This window comes from Aythya ferina, assembly GCF_964211825.1.
Source record: "Aythya ferina genome assembly, chromosome: 10".
NCBI classification, from domain to species: domain Eukaryota; kingdom Metazoa; phylum Chordata; class Aves; order Anseriformes; family Anatidae; genus Aythya; species Aythya ferina.
In genome coordinates, this window is record NC_140306.1 from 14030011 (window position 1) to 14049181 (window position 19171).

Genomic DNA, 19171 nt, shown 5'->3' on the forward strand with positions numbered 1-19171 from the left:
CTGCCGGGGAGGGAATGGAAAGGAGACTTCGGCCCCGGCCCGCCCCGCTCCTCCTGACGGGATCGCGGCGCGACGGCGGCGGCGCCATTTCCTGGCGGCGGCGCCCATGGCCTCGCAGGACGTGCTCAGCCAGACCACCCGGCTGGCCTCCTCCAGCGCCCTGCTGCAGGTGCGCGGCGGCACCGGGCTCCTCCTCCTCATCTTCCTCCTCCTCCTCCTCAGGGGTGCCTGGCGGGAGCCGCCCGAGCCCCAGCCAGCCCGCAGGTGTTTCCTTTCCTTGCCAGGTGCTGTTCCGGGCGGTCACGTTTGGGCTGAACGCCTTCACCCTGCGCCATCTCTCCCCGGAGCTTCTCGGCGTCGTCAACGTGAGGTGAGCCCGGGCCGCGCTCCTGCCTCCCTCCCAGGAGCCTTGGGGGCTCCCAGCACGATCGGGTTCTTTTTTCATTTATTATCGGGTTTTTAAAGTGTTTGGGTGTGTTGTGGGGCCTCGGGGTTTGTAGTCTGTGGGGTATGTGTAACTCTGGTTTTTGTTTCCCAGGAAGACTTGAGTTTTTTTTTTTTTTTTTTTTTTTTTTTTTTTTTTTAAAGTCAGTAATTGTACTGCATGCTTTCAGAAACAGTACGTAATGAAATAATTTTCTTTTTTCTTCCTTATCTTTAGGCTAACTCTACTTTATTCAACAGTTCTCTTCCTAGCCAGGGAGGCGTTCCGCAGAGCTTGCTTGAGTGGGAGTACGAAGCGAAACTGGACCAAAACAATTAATTTGTTGTGGCTGACGTAAGATCCCATTAAAATCTTTTTTCTTTAGAACTTATTTCTGATTCTTGTCTAAGAGCATACAAAATGAAGGGCTAGTTGTATTTACTGAGGTACCTATTTCACCCTTGAGTGTTTAGTAATCCCAGACACGTTTCAGGACTGCCGCAGGAAGCGGGTTGATCTGGTGCTTTATTATTAATGAACTTGGTCTTGGGGCACATAGGAAAGTGTGTCACCAAAGGTATTATCAGGAGCTGTTTATTCCGTTATCCAGCCTGGAGTTTCATCTATGTTGTAGCTGGTAAAGGACAGTTCTGTTACCCAGATATTTAGTCTTTTTTCTTTCTTTGCCTACTTATTCTGACTTCTGTTACTTGATATGTGTTTATGAAGCTGCTTAAGATTTTTTTCCCCTCAAACTATTTTTTTTTTTTTAAAGTCTTGAACTCTAATACAATTTAATGATGTTGGAAACGTAAATGTCTGTGTTTGGAGGCATATGAAAGGTTGGAAACAAGCAACAGGAAATAAGTAGGTCCACTTCTTTTAACTGCAGTGCTGTTTCATATCAGAAAGTGGAATGCTTAAAGTCCATGTGAAGCTGCGGCCAGAGTGCATAATCACCCACTGGAGATAAAGGGATTTTATGGCTAGCGTTTCCCTTCTGGCTCTTGGGCACACCGTTCTGCTGTGTCCCTTGTCAGATCCAGCAGCTGTGCAGTGACAGGTGGATTGGGAAGTCAGTTTTGTCTGAGTGATATGTTGGAGAACTGCCTCTGCAAGACAAAACAGCGATCTTCCATCGGGTTAGGTCTGACCCAGGAGCTGGGGGGTTGTGTGTTTTCATCTGCATCCAGGTATATGAGAGAGGGATAGTCTGTTCCAGAGAGCTTTAAACGTGATACTTTAAATTTATTAATTTTCTTCTTTGATACTTCTTTTAATAAATTTTCTTCTGTTTGACTGCTTTTCAAATGGACACTGAATGATACAGTTATAAATGACCACGTGTGTTTTTTTTTTCCTAGAGAAGCATAATTTAAAATGAAGATAGTTTCTTGAATGATCTGAAATGCATCTTAGGAGTTTGTTGTCAATACCTTAGGAATCTAATGATGGGAGGGTCAGATAAGTCCTGCTGCAATGGTATAAAATTTTCTGTGCTCTGCAATAGGCTGTGAGTTCTTGAAGCACTGTCAGCAGAGAGTAATACTCCTGTGCCTAGCTTTGCTTTTTAGCTGCAGTTGCTAATCCGTGTGGCTTTGAGCTACAGTAGATCACTGAGGTGCAGGCGTGCATTTCCTTCATCTGACTGCTGTCGCTCTCTGGAAGATTCAGACCAGCAGCTGGAGCAATAGCAACTTTATCTGTTACAGCAAGATACACTAAAGCTTGTCTGCAAACCTCTGGTAATCACAGAAGACAGTAAAAGTGCACTGTTAAGAGATTTATAGTATTCTGCAGGGCGATGCGGGATCAGACTTGAGTCCTACATAACCAGAAATGCCAATAGGTGGCCTTATGTTAGGATCTTGAGTAGACAAAGAGTAGGTCAGGTATATATGTTTTGTGTCTGGTGGAAGAATGCATTGAATTTTCACTCCAAAAAAGAAAAATATGTTCATGGTGTAGTTAAAATAGAAATGAATTCACAAGGGCATTTTTTTTAATGATGGCAGTGCTTAAAATTTTAATTGATTTTTCACGTGTTCTTTTTTCTGCTTAATTAACATTTGTATTGACTGTTTTTATGTTAACTTTTTAGAGTCCCTCTCGGTGTTTTTTGGTCTGTTTTCTTGGGCTTAGTCTGGCTACACTTACTTGAAGTACCTGATCCTTCTGTGGTTCCTCATTATCAGGCTGGTGTAGTGGCATTTGGCCTTTCTGCAATTATTGAGCTTCTGGGAGAACCATTCTGGGTTTTAGCCCAAGCTCATTTGTTTGTAAGACTTAAGGTTAGTAAAGAAGCTAAATACAAAGATGTGTGTGTGCGTGAGAGAGAGAGAAAATTATTTTCATTGAAAAGATGATGCAAAGCATGTAAAGAAAAAATTCCTGAACTAGATCTTCCTATGTTCAATAACATAAGAAAGCTATGTACTGTTTAATACTGTATGACTGAATTGTAACGTAGTTTGTTCCTGTTAAAGAAATCGGTTTATTTACAAATTATCAGTTAAATGATCTTGAAACGTATAGTCGTGATTTTAACTGGAGGGAGGCACAAATGGCTTCCACAGCTTTGCATTTCAAATGATTGTTGGCATGAACTTGTGATTTACACAAAATTTTTCCCCTTATGTCCTATGCAAAAGACTGGGAAAGTGCAATGGAGGAATCAAACTGTAAGATGAGAGAAATCAGAGAAGTTGCAATCTAAGGTGGCTGACTCAGCAGAAAAAATGTGATAGCCTTACTGACTTTCAAAGTCTTATATTTGTACATGTAATGTATGTGAAACTAAAGCATTTTATGCTTCTGTAGGTGGTTAACTTGGCTAAACATTCTCTGTTTTCTCTTTCTTAAAGGTAATTGCTGAAAGCCTTTCGGTGGTGTCAAAATGTATTTTGACAGTTATTTTAGTAATCCTTTATCCTCAATGGGGCCTTTACATTTTTTCCTTGGCTCAGGTAAGTTTCCTGTGGTCTTTCTCTATAAATTCTTAATTCTTCAGAAGTAATTATTTGGTGTTAGCTTTGATATTTAGCCTGGTACATAACCGGGGAGGTTAGACTGAGTGCTCCTGTGAGGTTTAAGTTGTAAATATGTAGTATTTTGCTGATACTTACTGACTTGACATTTTGATCCCTGTCAGTTTAATGGAGGTATAAGAAAGCGCCCTGTTCTGTCCATAAAAGCATGTTTTGCAAATAAGGTTATTGATTTATATAAGCTTTATATTTTTTCTAAATCAGTTATGCATTGTAATGCTGAAAGACTGCTCACCACTGGGCAGTATTAAGGTTCAACTTCAGATTCTGCTGTTTAGAAGGATATAATCCTATGTAACCTTTATCACCATATACCACCAACCTATAATGCCACCTTATCAGAAAGTGCTAATTGTGCGTAATATGTACTTGGGTTACAAGTTTGTCCTTGCTACAATGATTAAGGAATATATTTGCACCTTAAAAGTGTTGTGGCCTGTGCAGTCAGTTCACTAGAAAAGAAAATGTGAGCTGCTGCAGACATGACTCTTATCTTTCGGTTTTTGCAGTGACCTGGGTGGATAGCTTATAACTGATGGAAGTGAGAGATGTAGCTGGTAGTCGGTTGTCAACTTTTTTTGACTTTAAAATTGGACTTAACATAATCTTTCTAAAAATGCTGAATAGAACATTACTGAAGTTGGCAAAAGACTATTGATGTTCACCTATTTTTTTCTTTAATCAAAATCAACAGCATTGTTGGTGTGGCTTAGATCAATGTCTTCAGCTAGTTTAAAATTTGATAGGAGTAAAAGCTACTTACTGTGTTCTGTTCTTGCTGAACTTATAATTCCAGCATGTTTTTCCACATGCAATTCTAGCATGTAATTCTGCATTTGTAAGTTAATTTTGTTTTACTGTTTTTCTTTTTTTCTTATCTATCTTTTCAGCTTTTATATACCAGTGTTCTGGTAATGTGCTATATAATTTATTTTGGAATGTTTTTGGGATCTCCTGAAGCAACGAAGAAGTCATTTCCAGTCACTAGAATGAAAGCTCTATTACCTAAAGTGGTGGAAGATGAGGTAGGTTGCACAGTTTATTTCTTTTATTTTAAACCTTTGTTGAGAGAGCCTTGAAATTTATTTTGAGATGGTAGAGTTAAATGAATCATTCTGAGGGTAGCTCTGCACTTCAGAATATATGGCTAGGAGAAAACATTTACATTAAATTCTGTTTATGGTTTGCATGAGTAAAACAGAAAAACATTATGAAACTTGACCCCTTTGTATTTTTAGGAGCTTTTTTATCTTTCAATAGCTTTGTATGAACCACTAATTGGAGATTAAATGTTTACAGTGCTAAGGGGAATGACCTAGTATCAGGTAGGAGACAGAAGAGAAAACAAAACTTCAGCTTTTCCAGAAAATAAGCATGGTAGCGTACAGCAACCTACAGATACTCAGATCTCTGATGTCTTCGTATAAGGAAGTGGGACAAAGTAATAAAAATAAAAATTAAAAAAAAAAAAAAAAACACAGCAAGGAAGATGTTCTGAAAAGGATTTACATGTTGAGAAGTTAAAGGTTGTTCTTCCTTGTGGGATTTCTAAATTACTTACTGCTTTTCAAACTGTCCCTACATCTACTATGAGAGTGAAAGCTATAATGGCATGCTTTTTTTTCCCCCCTCTCCTCCGTTTTTTTCTGCTAGAGTTTTCTGTAGAAAGATTATTCAGGTCCTTTTGTCTATCTACATGTATAACATCAGTCATTTTCAGCAAAGGAAAAAGTCTTACTTGGCCAGACCAGAGTGATATTTGTGCTTGAGTTTAGTGATATTTTAGATATTAGTAGCTATGACGTTGTGGGTTTTCCTCATCAATACAGAGTTGTTAGAGCTAGCGTAATGAACAAACTTTCCATTTTGTATTTCTGCTCTGTAGTTTCTATCATGGTTATTACTTTCCAGTATTTGTTTTCTTACAGACTTTCCTTAACTGGAAGGAAGCACGGTTGACTTGGAGCTTCTTCAAACAATCCTTCTTGAAGCAGATTTTGACAGAGGGTAAGGGGTGATGTGTAGGCATGTTGGGGAAGGGTGAGCGAATACCATTTACAAAATTGCGCTGGAGATTGAGATAGCTGGGTGGTGATGTTCAGAGGGTGGCAGCAGCTGATGTTACCTACTCAGATTAAGTTTTGAGGGTTTTCACAACACCTGAACTAGGTTCTGTTCCATTTGACCTTGTCTCTTGAATACTTCATGTTGGAAGTACCTGAATATATATTAGGAAAGACTTAGGGTCCTGTTCTTATGTTCTTTATTTTGAACTTCCAGGTGAACGATATGTGATGACATTTTTGAATGTGTTAAATTTTGGAGATCAGGGTAAGTGTGATGATATTGTGGAATGGTCACAGTGTTCTAGTTGGTACTATTCATCTGATCCTGAAAATAATTTACAGCATTTGAAAATAACTTGAAAGTCTCAGATTTCAAAGCCTTTCTGACTTTGAGACATCTTTCAAAGCATGATTGAAAAAAGGAGATAGAATCAAAGAGTGGTTTGGATTGAGGGGGACCTTAAAGATCATCTAATTCCCCAACCATCTGCTGTGGGCAGGGACACCTCCCACTATACCATTTTGCTCAGAAAACTTAATTTATCCTGGATTATCCTGCGTGTATGGTACCATGTATGTTTTTTTTAATTTGTATGAGTAGATACAGAATCACAGTATCATTAGGGTTGTAAAAGACCTCCAAGATCATCCAAATATACCCGTACCACCACTGTCATCCACTAAACCATGTCCCCAAGCACCATGTCCAGCCTTTCCTTAAACACCCCCAGGGATGGTGACTTCACCACCTCCCCAGACAACCTGTTCCAATGCCTGAATGCTCTTTCTGAGAAGAAATATCTCCTCATTTCAATCCTAAACCTCCCCTGGCACAACTTGAGGCCATTCCCTCTGGTCCTGTCACTGGTTACCTGTGAGAAGAGGCCAACCCCCAGCTCCCCACACCTTCCTTTCAGGGAGCTGCAGAGAGCAATGAGGTCTCCCCGAGCCTCCTTCTCCAGACCAAACACCCCCAGTGCCCTCAGCCGTGCTCCCCACAGGACTTGTGTCCCAGGCCCTGCAGCAGCTTCATGGCCTCACTCTGAACATGCTCCAGGGCCTCGATGTCCTTCTGGTAGTGAGGGGCCCAAAGCTGAACCCAGCACTCGAGGTGCGGCCTCACCAGAGCAGAGCCCAGGGGGACGATCACCTCCCTGGTGTGCTGGCTGCACTACTCCTGACACAGCCAGGATGCCGTTGGCCTTGGCCACCTGGGCACACTGCTGGCTCGTGTCCAGGTGAGCATCAATCAGCACCCCCAGATCCTCTTCCTCTGCACAGCTTTCCAGCCACTCTGCCCCCAGCCTGTAGCCCTGCATGGGGTTGTTGTGGCCAAAGTGAAGGACCTAATACTTGGTTTTAGATTCATCATTATGACATAGTATCTGATACATTACAGTTGTCTGTCTCTTCACTTTTTAATTTTTTTTTGTTTTGTCTTCCTCTCGAATCTGTCAGACATTACAGCAGAAGCGTTGTTTGTAGCAGTACTTCTCAAAACTGAGTTGTGTTCCATAAAAGAACTCGGTGTCATTACAGAGTAATGTGTGGCAGTAGCGGTTCAGATGACTGCATTGGCAGCACCTTGGGTCTTTCAGCTTGGGAAGGAAAATAGGCTATAATTGTTGGCCCAATGTTAGAAGTTTTTTGGCAAGTTTGAATTGCTTTTAATTGCTGGCAGAAGTATGTTTCCCCATAAGTACTGGCTGTATGTGCTTGCCACTAGTAAGTGCAGCCACTCTAATCCTCCTCGGAGGAACAAATGTGCTGCCTCTTACTCAAGAGTCTTAAAAAGAGTAAAAGAGCAATGAGAGCAAAGTCACTTGCATGCTCAAAATGTTAGGAAACATTGATTCTGAGTCCTATGAAATCAGTCAGAACTTTATTTCAATGTGAGCTTGTAAAGCATTTATCCATATGCCCAACTTGGTGTGCTCTCAGCGTCTTACAGTAACACGTCTGAGCGGGTTTGGAGCAGTGCTCAGCCTCTTGATGAGGATAGAAGTGGTAGTAAAATGTTACGTAGGGTTTCTTGTCCACCTCAATGAAAACAGAAAGAAAGAAAGAAAGAAAAAACATTAAAAATGGATTCTTTCTCTTCCTTTATACCAGTAAAATCCGTATCTTTCTGTCCCCGGTCAGTGAAGAGATTTTCTTTCATCAGAATCTTTGAACTTCCTGTACAGTACGAATTTGGAATGTGTTTGGTGCTGTTACCAAATTCTTGTTCTAGCTTTGCCATCTGTCTGTGGGCAAGACGTCTAATTTGGAGCTGGGCTTGCTGTGACTGTCAGAAGATTTTTGGGAACACAGCTGTAATGTTGCACTAAGTTCCACTTGTGTTCTCTTTGTTCAGTGGAAACATTAAATTGGAATGCCTATCGCTGTTAAAGACTTGGAATAGAAATGTCTTAAATTACAGGATGCTGTTATCTTTTGTTTTTAAAGGTGTATATGATATTGTGAATAATCTTGGTTCACTGGTGGCCAGGTTCATCTTTTTGCCTATCGAAGAGAGTTTTTATGTCTTTTTTGCTAAGGTGTTGGAAAGAGGGAAGAATGTAAAGGATCAGAAGCAGGTATGTTTTTGTTTTTTTTTTTGGTTTAATTGCATGTCAAATGCTTGCTTTTTGTTACAGGAGTGTGAATGGCAGAAATGTGCATTTAAACTGAGTATGAAGACTTAAAGTAAAAAAACGTGTAAAATAAAAAACTGTAGTCTTTGAGTATAAAGACTTAAAATTGAAAGTAAGTTGGAGAATATGTCAAGGGAGGTTGTACCAAAAAAAAAAAAAAAAAAAAAAAAAGAAACTAGGTAAAAAGCCAGTGAAATATAAGTTAAGATATGCAGTGGCATAGTACTGCATTGCATTATAACTAGAGTTAACATCATCTGCTTTGAACAACGTGGTGTAAACACTTGTGTATTTCTAGATGCACTTAGGCAATTATTGTAGATTAAATCATGAAAGCATGCTTTTTGCAGCAAGTGCTGTTTTAAAATATTTGACTGACTTGTAGATGTGTTTTGCTCATAAGTATTAAGGAGTAGTGCTTCCAAAGAGTGCAATTCTAGGAAGAGAATTGTATTTTACTTGAGCTTCAGGATCACTTGTGGTGTAATGATGAATGTTGAACAACAGGTTTCTGTATGCTCTAAATAAGAAATTCTCAGTCAGGTGTGAGGGTCACACAGTTGAACAATTCCTGTGCCTCAGATCATGGGTAGGCTAAACAAAGGTGCACCTATTTGTGTGCTTGATATTTTAGAGGTAGTGTGCTGTGTGTATGTATACAGCATAACTGGTAAAAACGTTTGACTTCTCTCTGTTGTCAGCTGTATCTTAGGAGGTGGCAGAACTGACAAGTTGCTTGTTCTGGTGTGACAGATCTGCAGTCCCATGCAGCAATCAAAATCTGACCCTTCTGCTGGTTCATACTGCAGCCTTGGGCAAACACCCTTCTTTTCTTTGCCTGAGCTTAGTTCTTACTGTTTAAGGAAACAGCAGTGGCACCCATTCAGCGGGCATGTTGGTGACTTATGGTTGTTTAGATTTTTGAATGCATAAAACACAGAATAATAAATAGTTGAGCACTGTTGGAAGTTAGGACCGTGTGTACAGATAAATCAATACCAAATGGTAGTTTTGACACCTATTTACAGTGTGCAGTTTTTCTTCCATGGAACAGTTTTGCTTTGTCAAAGTAATTGTTATGCTATTCTGATCCATGTAAATGACTGCCTTTTTTTTTTTTTTCAGGATGACATTGCTATGGCTGCAAATGTGTTAGAACTGCTGTTGAAACTTGTGCTTCTGATTGGCCTTACCATCACTGTTTTTGGATATGCCTTTTCTCAGCTGGCTCTAGATATTTATGGAGGCTCAATGCTCAGTTCCGGAACAGGTAAAGAGGGTAGAGCTGGCAACCAAGCCATTCTTTATAAACAAAAACTGCAGCTCAGCTATTATGAATTCTTGGGTAAATCAGCTGATCTTTTTGAGAAAGATCATCTCAGATTAAAAGAAGCTTATAATTCTGAGTTGTATCGCACATTTTGAACTGAATAGCACTGGTATATTGTCACCTGGCCTTATTTTGGCTAAACTGTTTCATTTCTTTGTCCTGTTGTAGATGCTTAAATTAAGAGTATTCTGACTGTAGCATTCTAGCTTGTGAAGTTGCTTTTGAAGCAACTCTTACGGAAGCTGGAATGTTGCTGAACAGTGGTATTAACCAGATGTGAAGACTTACTGGGAAGGAGGAATAAAGAATTTTTTTTTCATGTCTTGTGCACTAGTGCATTCACTTGTAGTCATCTAGTATCATATAATGATGATTGTGTTGCTGTGAAATGCCTTCCATTTCATTCCGAACTGTCTGTTGTATCTGACTTTCTTAGTAGTCCTGATGTTGTTGGTAAAGTTGAAGCTGATCACTGCTGTGTTGCTCTCATGAATAATTAATGCAGCATCCCTTGTAAGATTGCTTTGTGTGGATTGCATAAAGGATAAAATTAAATCAGGACACACAATTACTTAGATAATGGATATAGCTTGCAGAAAAAAACTGTTAGGTGTGGGCTTTGCCTATGTATATAAGCAGTGCTTCAGAATTACAGCTTTTTAATAATAATTTGCTTTCATGACCTGTTAGTTGCTCTTTACAGATTTTTTTTTCTGTAAAACTCCCACTGAAATGAATTTCTTAGCTTGTCCAAATCCAGAACTTGATCCCACTGCAGCAGCATCTGTACATATGTACTCACCTTATGTTGAGATGTGCTGAGGAGCTCTAAGAAAAGTATGATCAGGCTTGGATGCAAATCTGGTCTCTCAGAAGCTGTGGGACCATCTTATTTGTGGATATATTATTTTGGATTTTTTTCTGAGTGCTTCCTAGTCTAATGCTTTTATGTATGCCTGAAAACATTGTCAGCAGCTCTACCCCGCGTGTCTGCAGTGGGTTTACTGCTCACTGGACAGTGACTGAAGTGGGAGGAGACGTGATAGGAACTACATTGCTGCTGTTAAGCTAGCTCTCAAGAAGGAATATTAAGGGATACACAAGAACCTGTTAAAAACCATGGGAATGATTTTCCCAGTGTTAAAACTAGTCGCAAAATGACAATAACATTATTTCAAAGACTGAATGAGAATTTTGAAGTCAGATATAAAAATTACCTTTGACGTATAAAATCGGAATCTTTTGTCTAGCACAGTTTTGAATATGTTAAACAGCCTTCTAGGTTTTTTTTTTTTAATGCTCTTGTATTCAAAACATACTTATTTTATTGCCTTGAGAACCTCACATTATTGAATTCATTTTCACCAATTTCTGTACAAAGGAAGACTTGGATTATAATGTTAATTTTAATTTGGTAGGGAATCTCATTCAATACAATAACACTTTGGTAATGGAGATCTTTTCTGTTACTATAACTGCTACACCCTTGTGTTCTGGATTTGTTTTTATTTTGCCTTGTTTTTTTCTGTTCATGTTGTTGTGAAGATATCTAAACCAGAAGCTTGTTCAAATGAATTTAAAAGTTTCCATTATCATCAACAATAACATCACAACTTTTTATCTTATCAACAAGTGTAAAAACTACATCTCTTCGTATAAAGAAATAATCTTATCATTTAAATGATTTTTTTTTTTTTTTAGGTCCAAATCTCCTCCGGTGTTACTCTTTATATGTCCTGTTTCTTGCTATCAATGGAGTAACAGAATGTTTTACGTTTGCTTTGATGTGCAAAGAAGAGGTAGACAGGTAAGTAGTAGAGTCCCCAGAATGTTCCTGTAATTAATCTGTGTATGGTATGCTTAGAGGACAGTTGCTCTGCTTGGGTATGTGCTTAGAAGCACATCCCTGCTGCCCCAAGAGCCAATTTATTTTTGCAGCCATTAAGAACTCTGTTCCTGTCTTGTGCCAGGTGCAAAAGAGAGGGGCAAGGACACACATGCTAGTGTTGTTTTTTATGTGTTTGTTAATGAACGTTGTCTTAATATCAGTTTATCATGACTGGATAAAGAGCTTGGTGCATTTGAAACCAGCGTAAAAATGCCTTGCCCCACAGAAACCCAAACTCCTTATTTAGGTGCTGGTATGCAGATTTAGACAGCTTTAGTAAATGTTTAAATGTTGGGGTAAAAAGGTCAGAAATCAATAAATAAAAATGTTCAATCATCTTTTGGTAGATGACTAACTGGGAAACTAATTTAAATGTGAAGTCTTACTTATTATACATATGCACCTAAAGTTTTAGCTTTTAAGGCAGACTATCATTTAAAACTTATTAGGAACTTGCAACTGTTAAAATTTTTCATGTACAGTTACTATATATCAATTATACTTCTGAATGGATCTAATTTGTGCATCTGAATTCAGGTTTATCTACTTTAAACAGAAAGTTGGACTAGATAACTTCCTGAGATCCCTTCCAGCCTGCGTTATTTCTTGATTCTGTGTTCATCCTGGCATATTGGTGTTGCAGCCTGGTGGCCTCCCATCTGCTACCATTAGGCTTTTTTCCCTCTGTAGCAGCTGTCTATTAAAAGACCATACCAAATCAAATAAGTATTTTTTAAGAAGTCATTTAATTAATGAGGTCTGCTTTCCATAAAGAAATATCATTTTAGACTAGCAAGGGCTGCTGTCGTAACCTAGAACTTTGCTTCAAAAGCACTGTTTGGACAGAAACTAAGTAAGTGTCATCTTGCTGAGTATTCTTTTTCGTTGATACCTAATATAAAATAGTAAAAAAAAAATCCTCAGGTTTTCATGTTACTAATTGTTACGGAGTTTGAGTTTCTGGAATGAGTATGCAGCTGAATAGTACAATTGAATTTATTTAACATCATGTAGTTCTTGGTTTAGTTTCCTTGATGTATTTTCTATTCTTTCAGTCATTTTTTCTTTTCTCAAATTTTTCTGCTGTTTCAAGATGAGAGAATTTGTTCCTTATTTTACTAAATTGTGGGACTTTTATTTTTCAAAGATACATTTAGTAAATACTGTAACTGTATACGTAGTTTGAATTGTTTCTTCTACCTAGGTACAATTTTGTTATGCTGGCCTTGTCCTTCACGTTCCTGTGCATCTCCTACTTCTTGACCCACTGGCATGGCAGTGTAGGCTTTATCCTTGCAAACTGCTTTAATATGGGTATTCGAATTGCTCACAGCACCCACTATATCTATGATTACTTCAAGGAAAGCACTTACAGACCTTTGACAGGCTTGCTTCCTTCACCAGTTTTGATACTCGTTTATGTCGTAAGTGGAGTAATTACTGTTTTTTCAGAGGTAAGTGTCTTTCTCAGACCTTTCTTTCACTGTGAAAGCGAATATCAGATGACTTTTGTTTTCCACAAGCAGAGAAATATCACTAGCAAAAAAGGCTTAAAACCATAGGCTAGGAGACTTCCATTACAGGCTTGCAAGGCTGCTTATATCTATTAAAAGATTAAACAAATACATGAGGTTATATTGAACTTCATGTGTGTATCTGATGCACCTCCAGGTGGCAGAGGACTATCTCTCTGACAAGTAAAATAAAATGTAATGCATTTCTGCTATCTGTACGTAAATCCATATCCTCGGTTCTTAGTAACTGAAATAGTGATAGCACAAAAACTGTTGTCAAAAATTCAGTACTAAAAAACAAGAGAAAATTGCTAAAAGCAGTATTCAGTATTGCATGTATTCAGATTATAGCATGGTAACTGCACAGACTAGTTATTACAGAGATGGTAGCACTTCAGTATTCAAAAATTTGACAAATGGAAAATCATTTGCCTTAGAAAGGAGAGCTTTGTTGGCTTGGGAGTTTTTTTGTTTGTTTGTTTGTTTTGAAAAATAGCACAATGCATTATTGTAAAATGTCAGACTTGTGTGGATAGCATCCACCCAAACATCCATGCAGAGTTTTCCTGGTAAATTAACTTGCTTCTGTGTGGTAAATAACTTCAGCATTTACCAGGTATATACAGAATACTCATTTTCTGCAATTTTACAGTTGTTTGTTTTTGTGTTCTTAAGAAAGCAAATGTTGTGACTACTAAAATAATTTGTAGGATGAGTGCACGTAGCAAATCTTTCTTGCATCTACTTGCAGTGCTCACCTTGATGGTGGTGTTAGCGTGGTCAAGAGAGGTGTTGGACCTTATTGTTTATTGCAACAGTTTATCTACCTTGTACTTACTAGTTTTTGCAATTGCTTGTTTCCTTTGTTTTAGGTATTCTTCTGCTGCGATAAGGGTTGGATGGCAAGGCTGATTCACGTCAGCATTGGGGCTGTGTGCTTTGCAGCAACCATCATTACCATGTTCTGCACAGAGACCAAGCTGGTTCACTTTGTCAGAAGCCAGTTCCTCTCCCGGTATATGAAGAAAGGAACATGAAACACTTCTGTGCAAAACAATTCTCTTACGTGCTGGCAGTGAAGGGCTGTGTCTGTTGCATAGATCTGTGTGGAAAAAGGTTTCCACGTGAGTTTGTTGGAAGCATTGATACTGGAATAGCGATGTAGATGGTTGCTATTTGAATATTATTTCTTCTAAACTGGCCAGTACAGTGAAAGGGCTGAGTAATTTCCTTTTCATGCATCGTTTGTTTCAAGCTTTTCTTCAAAGAGCCTCTTTGGTGATGAAGGTCTGTGATATACCCTTCTGACATAACCTAGTCACCAGACGTAATGTAGGGAGCTTCCCTTCTTACCAATAGGGAGTACATATATGAAGGTATTTTATGGCTTACATTTAATTAAGATGTAATTAAGAATGACCTTAGTGAGCACGGTGGGCTGTTTAACTCGTTAGAAAAGGAATGGTCTGACAGAAATAAAAAACAAAACACTGGAGCAAGGACCAATAGCAACTATTACCAAATACCAATAAACAACTGTTACCAAAATAGAATGTAATGCGGTGCAGAGAAATCTGAGTTGCCAGTGTCCTGAAGGATAAAGCATTAAACAGAAAGTTCCAACGCTTGCAGATAAGTTAATAGAATACACAGCATGTGTCCAAGCTAGCTATGTAAGATTACTTCCTTCAGCGTCATTCATTTAATGGTATTAATTAACTTGTCAAAAATACTCTGAAGCTTTAACTAAAAAAAAATATATATATATATATATATATATATATGTTTTTGAGCACTGGTTAAACAGGTCTGAAGTGCAACCATGCTGAAGTTCCAGAAGGTTGAGTTAAACACAATTTCTTTCACTCCGTTGGTTTTTGTTTTTATTTGAGATTTTCAATGCAAGTACGAACAAATATGTCTTAATAAAAAAGACTTCTGCTTTTCTCCAAAACTGAATGTTAAATGTTTAATAAGATGCCTTTCAAGGATTTGTGCATATGCTTCTGTTTTTGGATAGAAAGTGCTGCTTCTTGCAAAGAGATTTTTTTATCTTGATCCTTTACATGTTCAGTCTTACCTTTTATATTCTTTTTTTTTTTTTTTTACTTAAATTATGGAAAACTCGGATGCTTAGAAACTTTAAAATGATGCGTTAGGTTGCTGATATGTTTTTGCCAAATGTTTACTTTGTTGCTGGTCTAAGACTTGACTTGGCAGTTTCTGAATGCGTTTATATTTGCGTTTATAACGATCAGCGTTCCTTTGTGGTGTCTGAACGGACCAGAAATGTCAAGTGCTCTCAGACATGCAGTCTGAAGATTTTAGTTTAATTACATAGCAACTCTGCAGATCCGGAGACAGCTTTTAAAAATACTTCACTGTAATGGCATTGTGGAGTTCATGCTGGTAGTCATAGCTCTAGTGTCAGTGTCTTCAGTTTGGTGCTGTTAGAGACATTTTGTAAACTGTAATTTTCACACCGAGGGTATCACCAGAGATAACTTTATATGAGATTTAGTGATAGAAAATTTATCTCAGAGAAACCAAAATACAACAGTAGAAGAAGAAAAGTGTGCTACTCAGTGCATGGTGGTGTTTCCATGGCCTTGATGGAAGGTAGTAGGTAGAGACTTACTGGTTCTTCTGAGGTTGTTATGAAATTTGTTTAAATAAACTTGACAGCAGTTTGTCCTGTTATGTGAATTTGCTATTTGTTTGCCTTTAAATTTGTTCTCTTTTGAGTTGTCTTGCAGCTTTTTTCATTTTTCTATCACATATGGAGTTTATGACGTGCAGCTCCATACATTGCAAGGGCTTGGGTCTCTTTTCTTTGACGTCTTAATTCATAATTTAAAAAAAAAGTTGCACTTTCAGACTCTTTTTACGGTCTTTTTCTGCACGACTCTGGGACCTTATTGTGGGAATACCTCAAATCTGTATGGTGAATTATAACTGCTTCCTAGAATGAGAGATTTTGTGTAGCCCTGCACATGATGTGCTTTGGAGATGGAAGGAGTTCTAAAGCAAAATGAGCTTGAAGTCTTGCTGTGTTGCCTAGTCTTACGATCCCAGCTGTACAGTGGTAGTACTTCTACTACTAATATTGTCATAAATAGGGTGATGTGGGGTCTCACTGCTCAAACAGTATGCTGCCCAGTCTCGTAAATCTTGTTTCCCATAGATGCTGTGTATGAACTAAAGGGAATTTGTATATTTTTTTAATTATTTTGATTTTATATTGATATGGCTTATTGGTATCTCTTCTCGACAACTGAAAATAGAATTTCATATATCAAGAAGACATCTAAGGTGGCCTAGTCATTGTTCATTTGCAAATTAAGGATACATTCCTATTCAGGCTTGATCTTTAGCAATTAAGTAGGTGTCTTTTATTGTATTTTATGTGGCAGGAAACCTAAGGAGTTACAGGACTTACAGACCTACAGAGCTGTCTCCTGGTTTCTTATTTATCTTTGTGATCCTTAATGTGAAAGCTGTTAATTGCTTTATAAAGAAGTAAACATCATTAAACAACGTTGGGATTGAACTTGACTTGTTGATGCTTCCTTCTGTCAAACGCACAGTAGGATGTTTCTAAGTTTCGTGAAGCTGTTTTGTGGAGTTTGTCTGAAATACTTTAGTTTAAGCAAGAGGAGGATTAAACTGTTTTTATTCAGAGAAAAAATTGATTTCATGCTTCATGTGACGTGGTTCTTTAGTACTTGGATGAATGACACTCAGACAACTGTAATATACAATGGCTATACAGTAGGATAACAAATAAAGTTTATTTCCTGTATGTTTTGTCTTTCTCTTGCTGTTGCAGGCTTACTGGAGTACTGTTGGTATCTTTGGTTCAGTTGAAGCTTAAATTTGGCTGGTTTTCCTAGGATCTCTTATGTATAAATACATTTATCAACCTAGAAACTGGTACACTGTCCCCTAATGAACTCATTGAGGAAACACTGCAGTATTTTTGTGATAACACCATGGTCACCTTCTCCTCCCTCCTCCTGCCTCCTTGCTTGTGCCAGAACGTATGTTTGTATGGATTGGAATGACTGGGCTTTGCTTGCTGGCTTGTTTGCTTTTAAACAGGGTGTTATAGCAGATGCTGTTCAAATGGTCAGGAGTAAACCTGGTATTTAATGAAGTTTGTTAGCCAAATTATGCATTTGGCAATATTAGCAAGTGTTTATTTTTTTCTTTTCTAGCGTGGGGGTGTGTGCATTTTCTGGGAAGAAAAGAAATTAGGAGTTAAAACTTCACCTTGATGGGTGGGTAACCTGCTCCAGTAGGCATAGAAGGCAGGAGACGTAAGCTTGGATGTTGATAATGGTTCAGCACCCATGAGAGGTGTTGGATTGATAGCTCATATGAAGGACTACCTGAGTGTGGGTACCTTGACCCCAGCCTAATTTGCTGGCTTCTGGATAGTGCTTAAATTTGAACTTTCAAGTGCTTTTTGTGAATTTCATTTCTCTTGCTGTTTGGTCATAGTTTTGTGGCTTAATTGCCTTTTTATAACAAGAATACTGCAGAGAAAGGATCAGAGTGATTTTGAACCACAGTACATCTGCTGAGAGATAGGGATTTTGGTCAGCATAAAATGCCCAACTCATTTGCATTCTGGTAGCGTTATGTCAGTGCAGTTTATTTTCATTATAAGCTTAAAATGAAGTTTGAAGCTCTCCATGTCTGATGTACAGCTGGGCCATGGAAGTGAAGTGCAAGACACGCTCAAAAGCATAAGCAGCTGGGGGATCTGAACAAAACACTGATCAGAAGTGCTCATCTCATGCATTTTGGACCCAAAAAGATGCTTGTGCTCTTCTGTTTGTGGATCTGAACTGTGGTTAATGCACTACCTTGCTGTGACCTAGGAGGAGGAACCACCAGTTTCCTGTTGGGATGTTTGTAACTTTGTGCTGCTGTAGTGAGCTTCATCCATGGAGTCAGATGTGTGCTCCTATCTGCAGCTAAGGCAGAACATCGTAATTGTGGGGAATAGTAGAACAACTTCTTGTGACTTCCTGTTTAGTCACTGTAAGCAAACATCTAATACAGTTCTGTTCTGTGTGTTCATTTGCTAGGTAGGTTTCTTGGTTCACAGATGTCTGCCTTCAGCGTGACTTAATTCCAGAGAGCTTTATGCCATCTCCCTAAACTGAGAAAGTAGAAAGGAAAGTGACCAGGAAGACAGATGTGCTACATCTGTGACCCATTTAAGAAGACAGAAATAATTAAAGCTGTGTCATGGAAAAAAATAAAATAGATAGCAGCCCTTAAATAGAGGTAAGGAGCTTAAATTATTTGAATCTGCTAGTGAACAAGAATTGCATTTTGTTCTTCGTGATACGGTTTGGAGAGACACCTTGAAAAATAGAAGAACATATCAGAGGCTGGGAGAAGACTTCACGGTTTTACCTGTAACTTCCTGGGAAAGCAGGAGTATTGCAGACTGTGCCAAGCACATTGTCCCAGGCTGGACAATGAAAACTGAAGCTGACTCGGACTGAGGGTTGAAAGACACTTAAGTAGCTTCAGGGTGGTTATAAGCAGTGCTGTGGTTTGGATCATTCAGCTTGCTAGAGGAGTTGCTTGGTGTTTGAGAACAACATTGCAGGTAGAACAAGGTGTGGTTGAAATCAGTGCAGGATTTAGATGGGAAAACCTCGACTGTTGGGACTGAGGTGTGGAGATAGCTGGTACAATCCGGACTGCTTTGTGGAGATCCTCTGCGTTACCTGGAGAACACCCCTTTCCTATCCCCAGGCCTCTTTGTGTCATGCCTTAAGAACAATTCTCCTGTACTAACCCTGCTGTGGGGCAGTCCTGATGCAAAGCAGTGGGAGAAATCATGAGTTGTGGCCAGCAGATCAAAAGCTCTGAGGCTCCCAAAAGCTGTCACACCATGTGGATGGGAATGTACATCTTTAACGGGGATCACAGAACATAGGGAACATACGGCAATAAAGGGCTAAGTTTGGTGCAGACTACACTATCCCCAACAAGATACACAGGACATACAGCAAGGCCATGCTTGGCGTGGGGGATTCTAGGTTTAATGAATCAGGAAACAGTGGTAGAGAAGTAGGTTTTTGCAAAGCTAATGCATGAATTGCAAATAGAAGTGTGTGCTCACTGTCAAAACAGAAGAAATTTAAGTCTGGACTCGATCTTGAATGAATAAAAGAAGGAGATTAGCAAAAAGCAGTTACAGTTCCATCTACTTTAGACAAAGAGGGAATGGGTAGGATTTA

The 19171-nt window shown here is 38.8% G+C and overlaps 1 protein-coding gene across 1 annotated transcript; it reads left to right on the plus strand.

The window, feature by feature from the left end:
• Positions 1–28: 28 nt before the first annotated feature.
• On the plus strand, positions 29–16707 carry RFT1 (RFT1 glycolipid translocator homolog). Its single transcript, XM_084530921.1, has 13 exons — positions 29–169; positions 285–370; positions 662–778; positions 2526–2715; positions 3289–3390; positions 4362–4496; positions 5400–5478; positions 5752–5802; positions 7986–8116; positions 9299–9443; positions 11205–11310; positions 12596–12845; positions 13778–16707. The coding sequence occupies exons 1-13, from the start codon at positions 107–109 to the stop codon at positions 13940–13942; spliced, it is 1620 nt and encodes a 539-aa protein (XP_084387047.1). The 5' UTR covers positions 29–106; the 3' UTR covers positions 13943–16707.
• The last annotated feature ends 2464 nt before the right edge of the window (positions 16708–19171 follow it).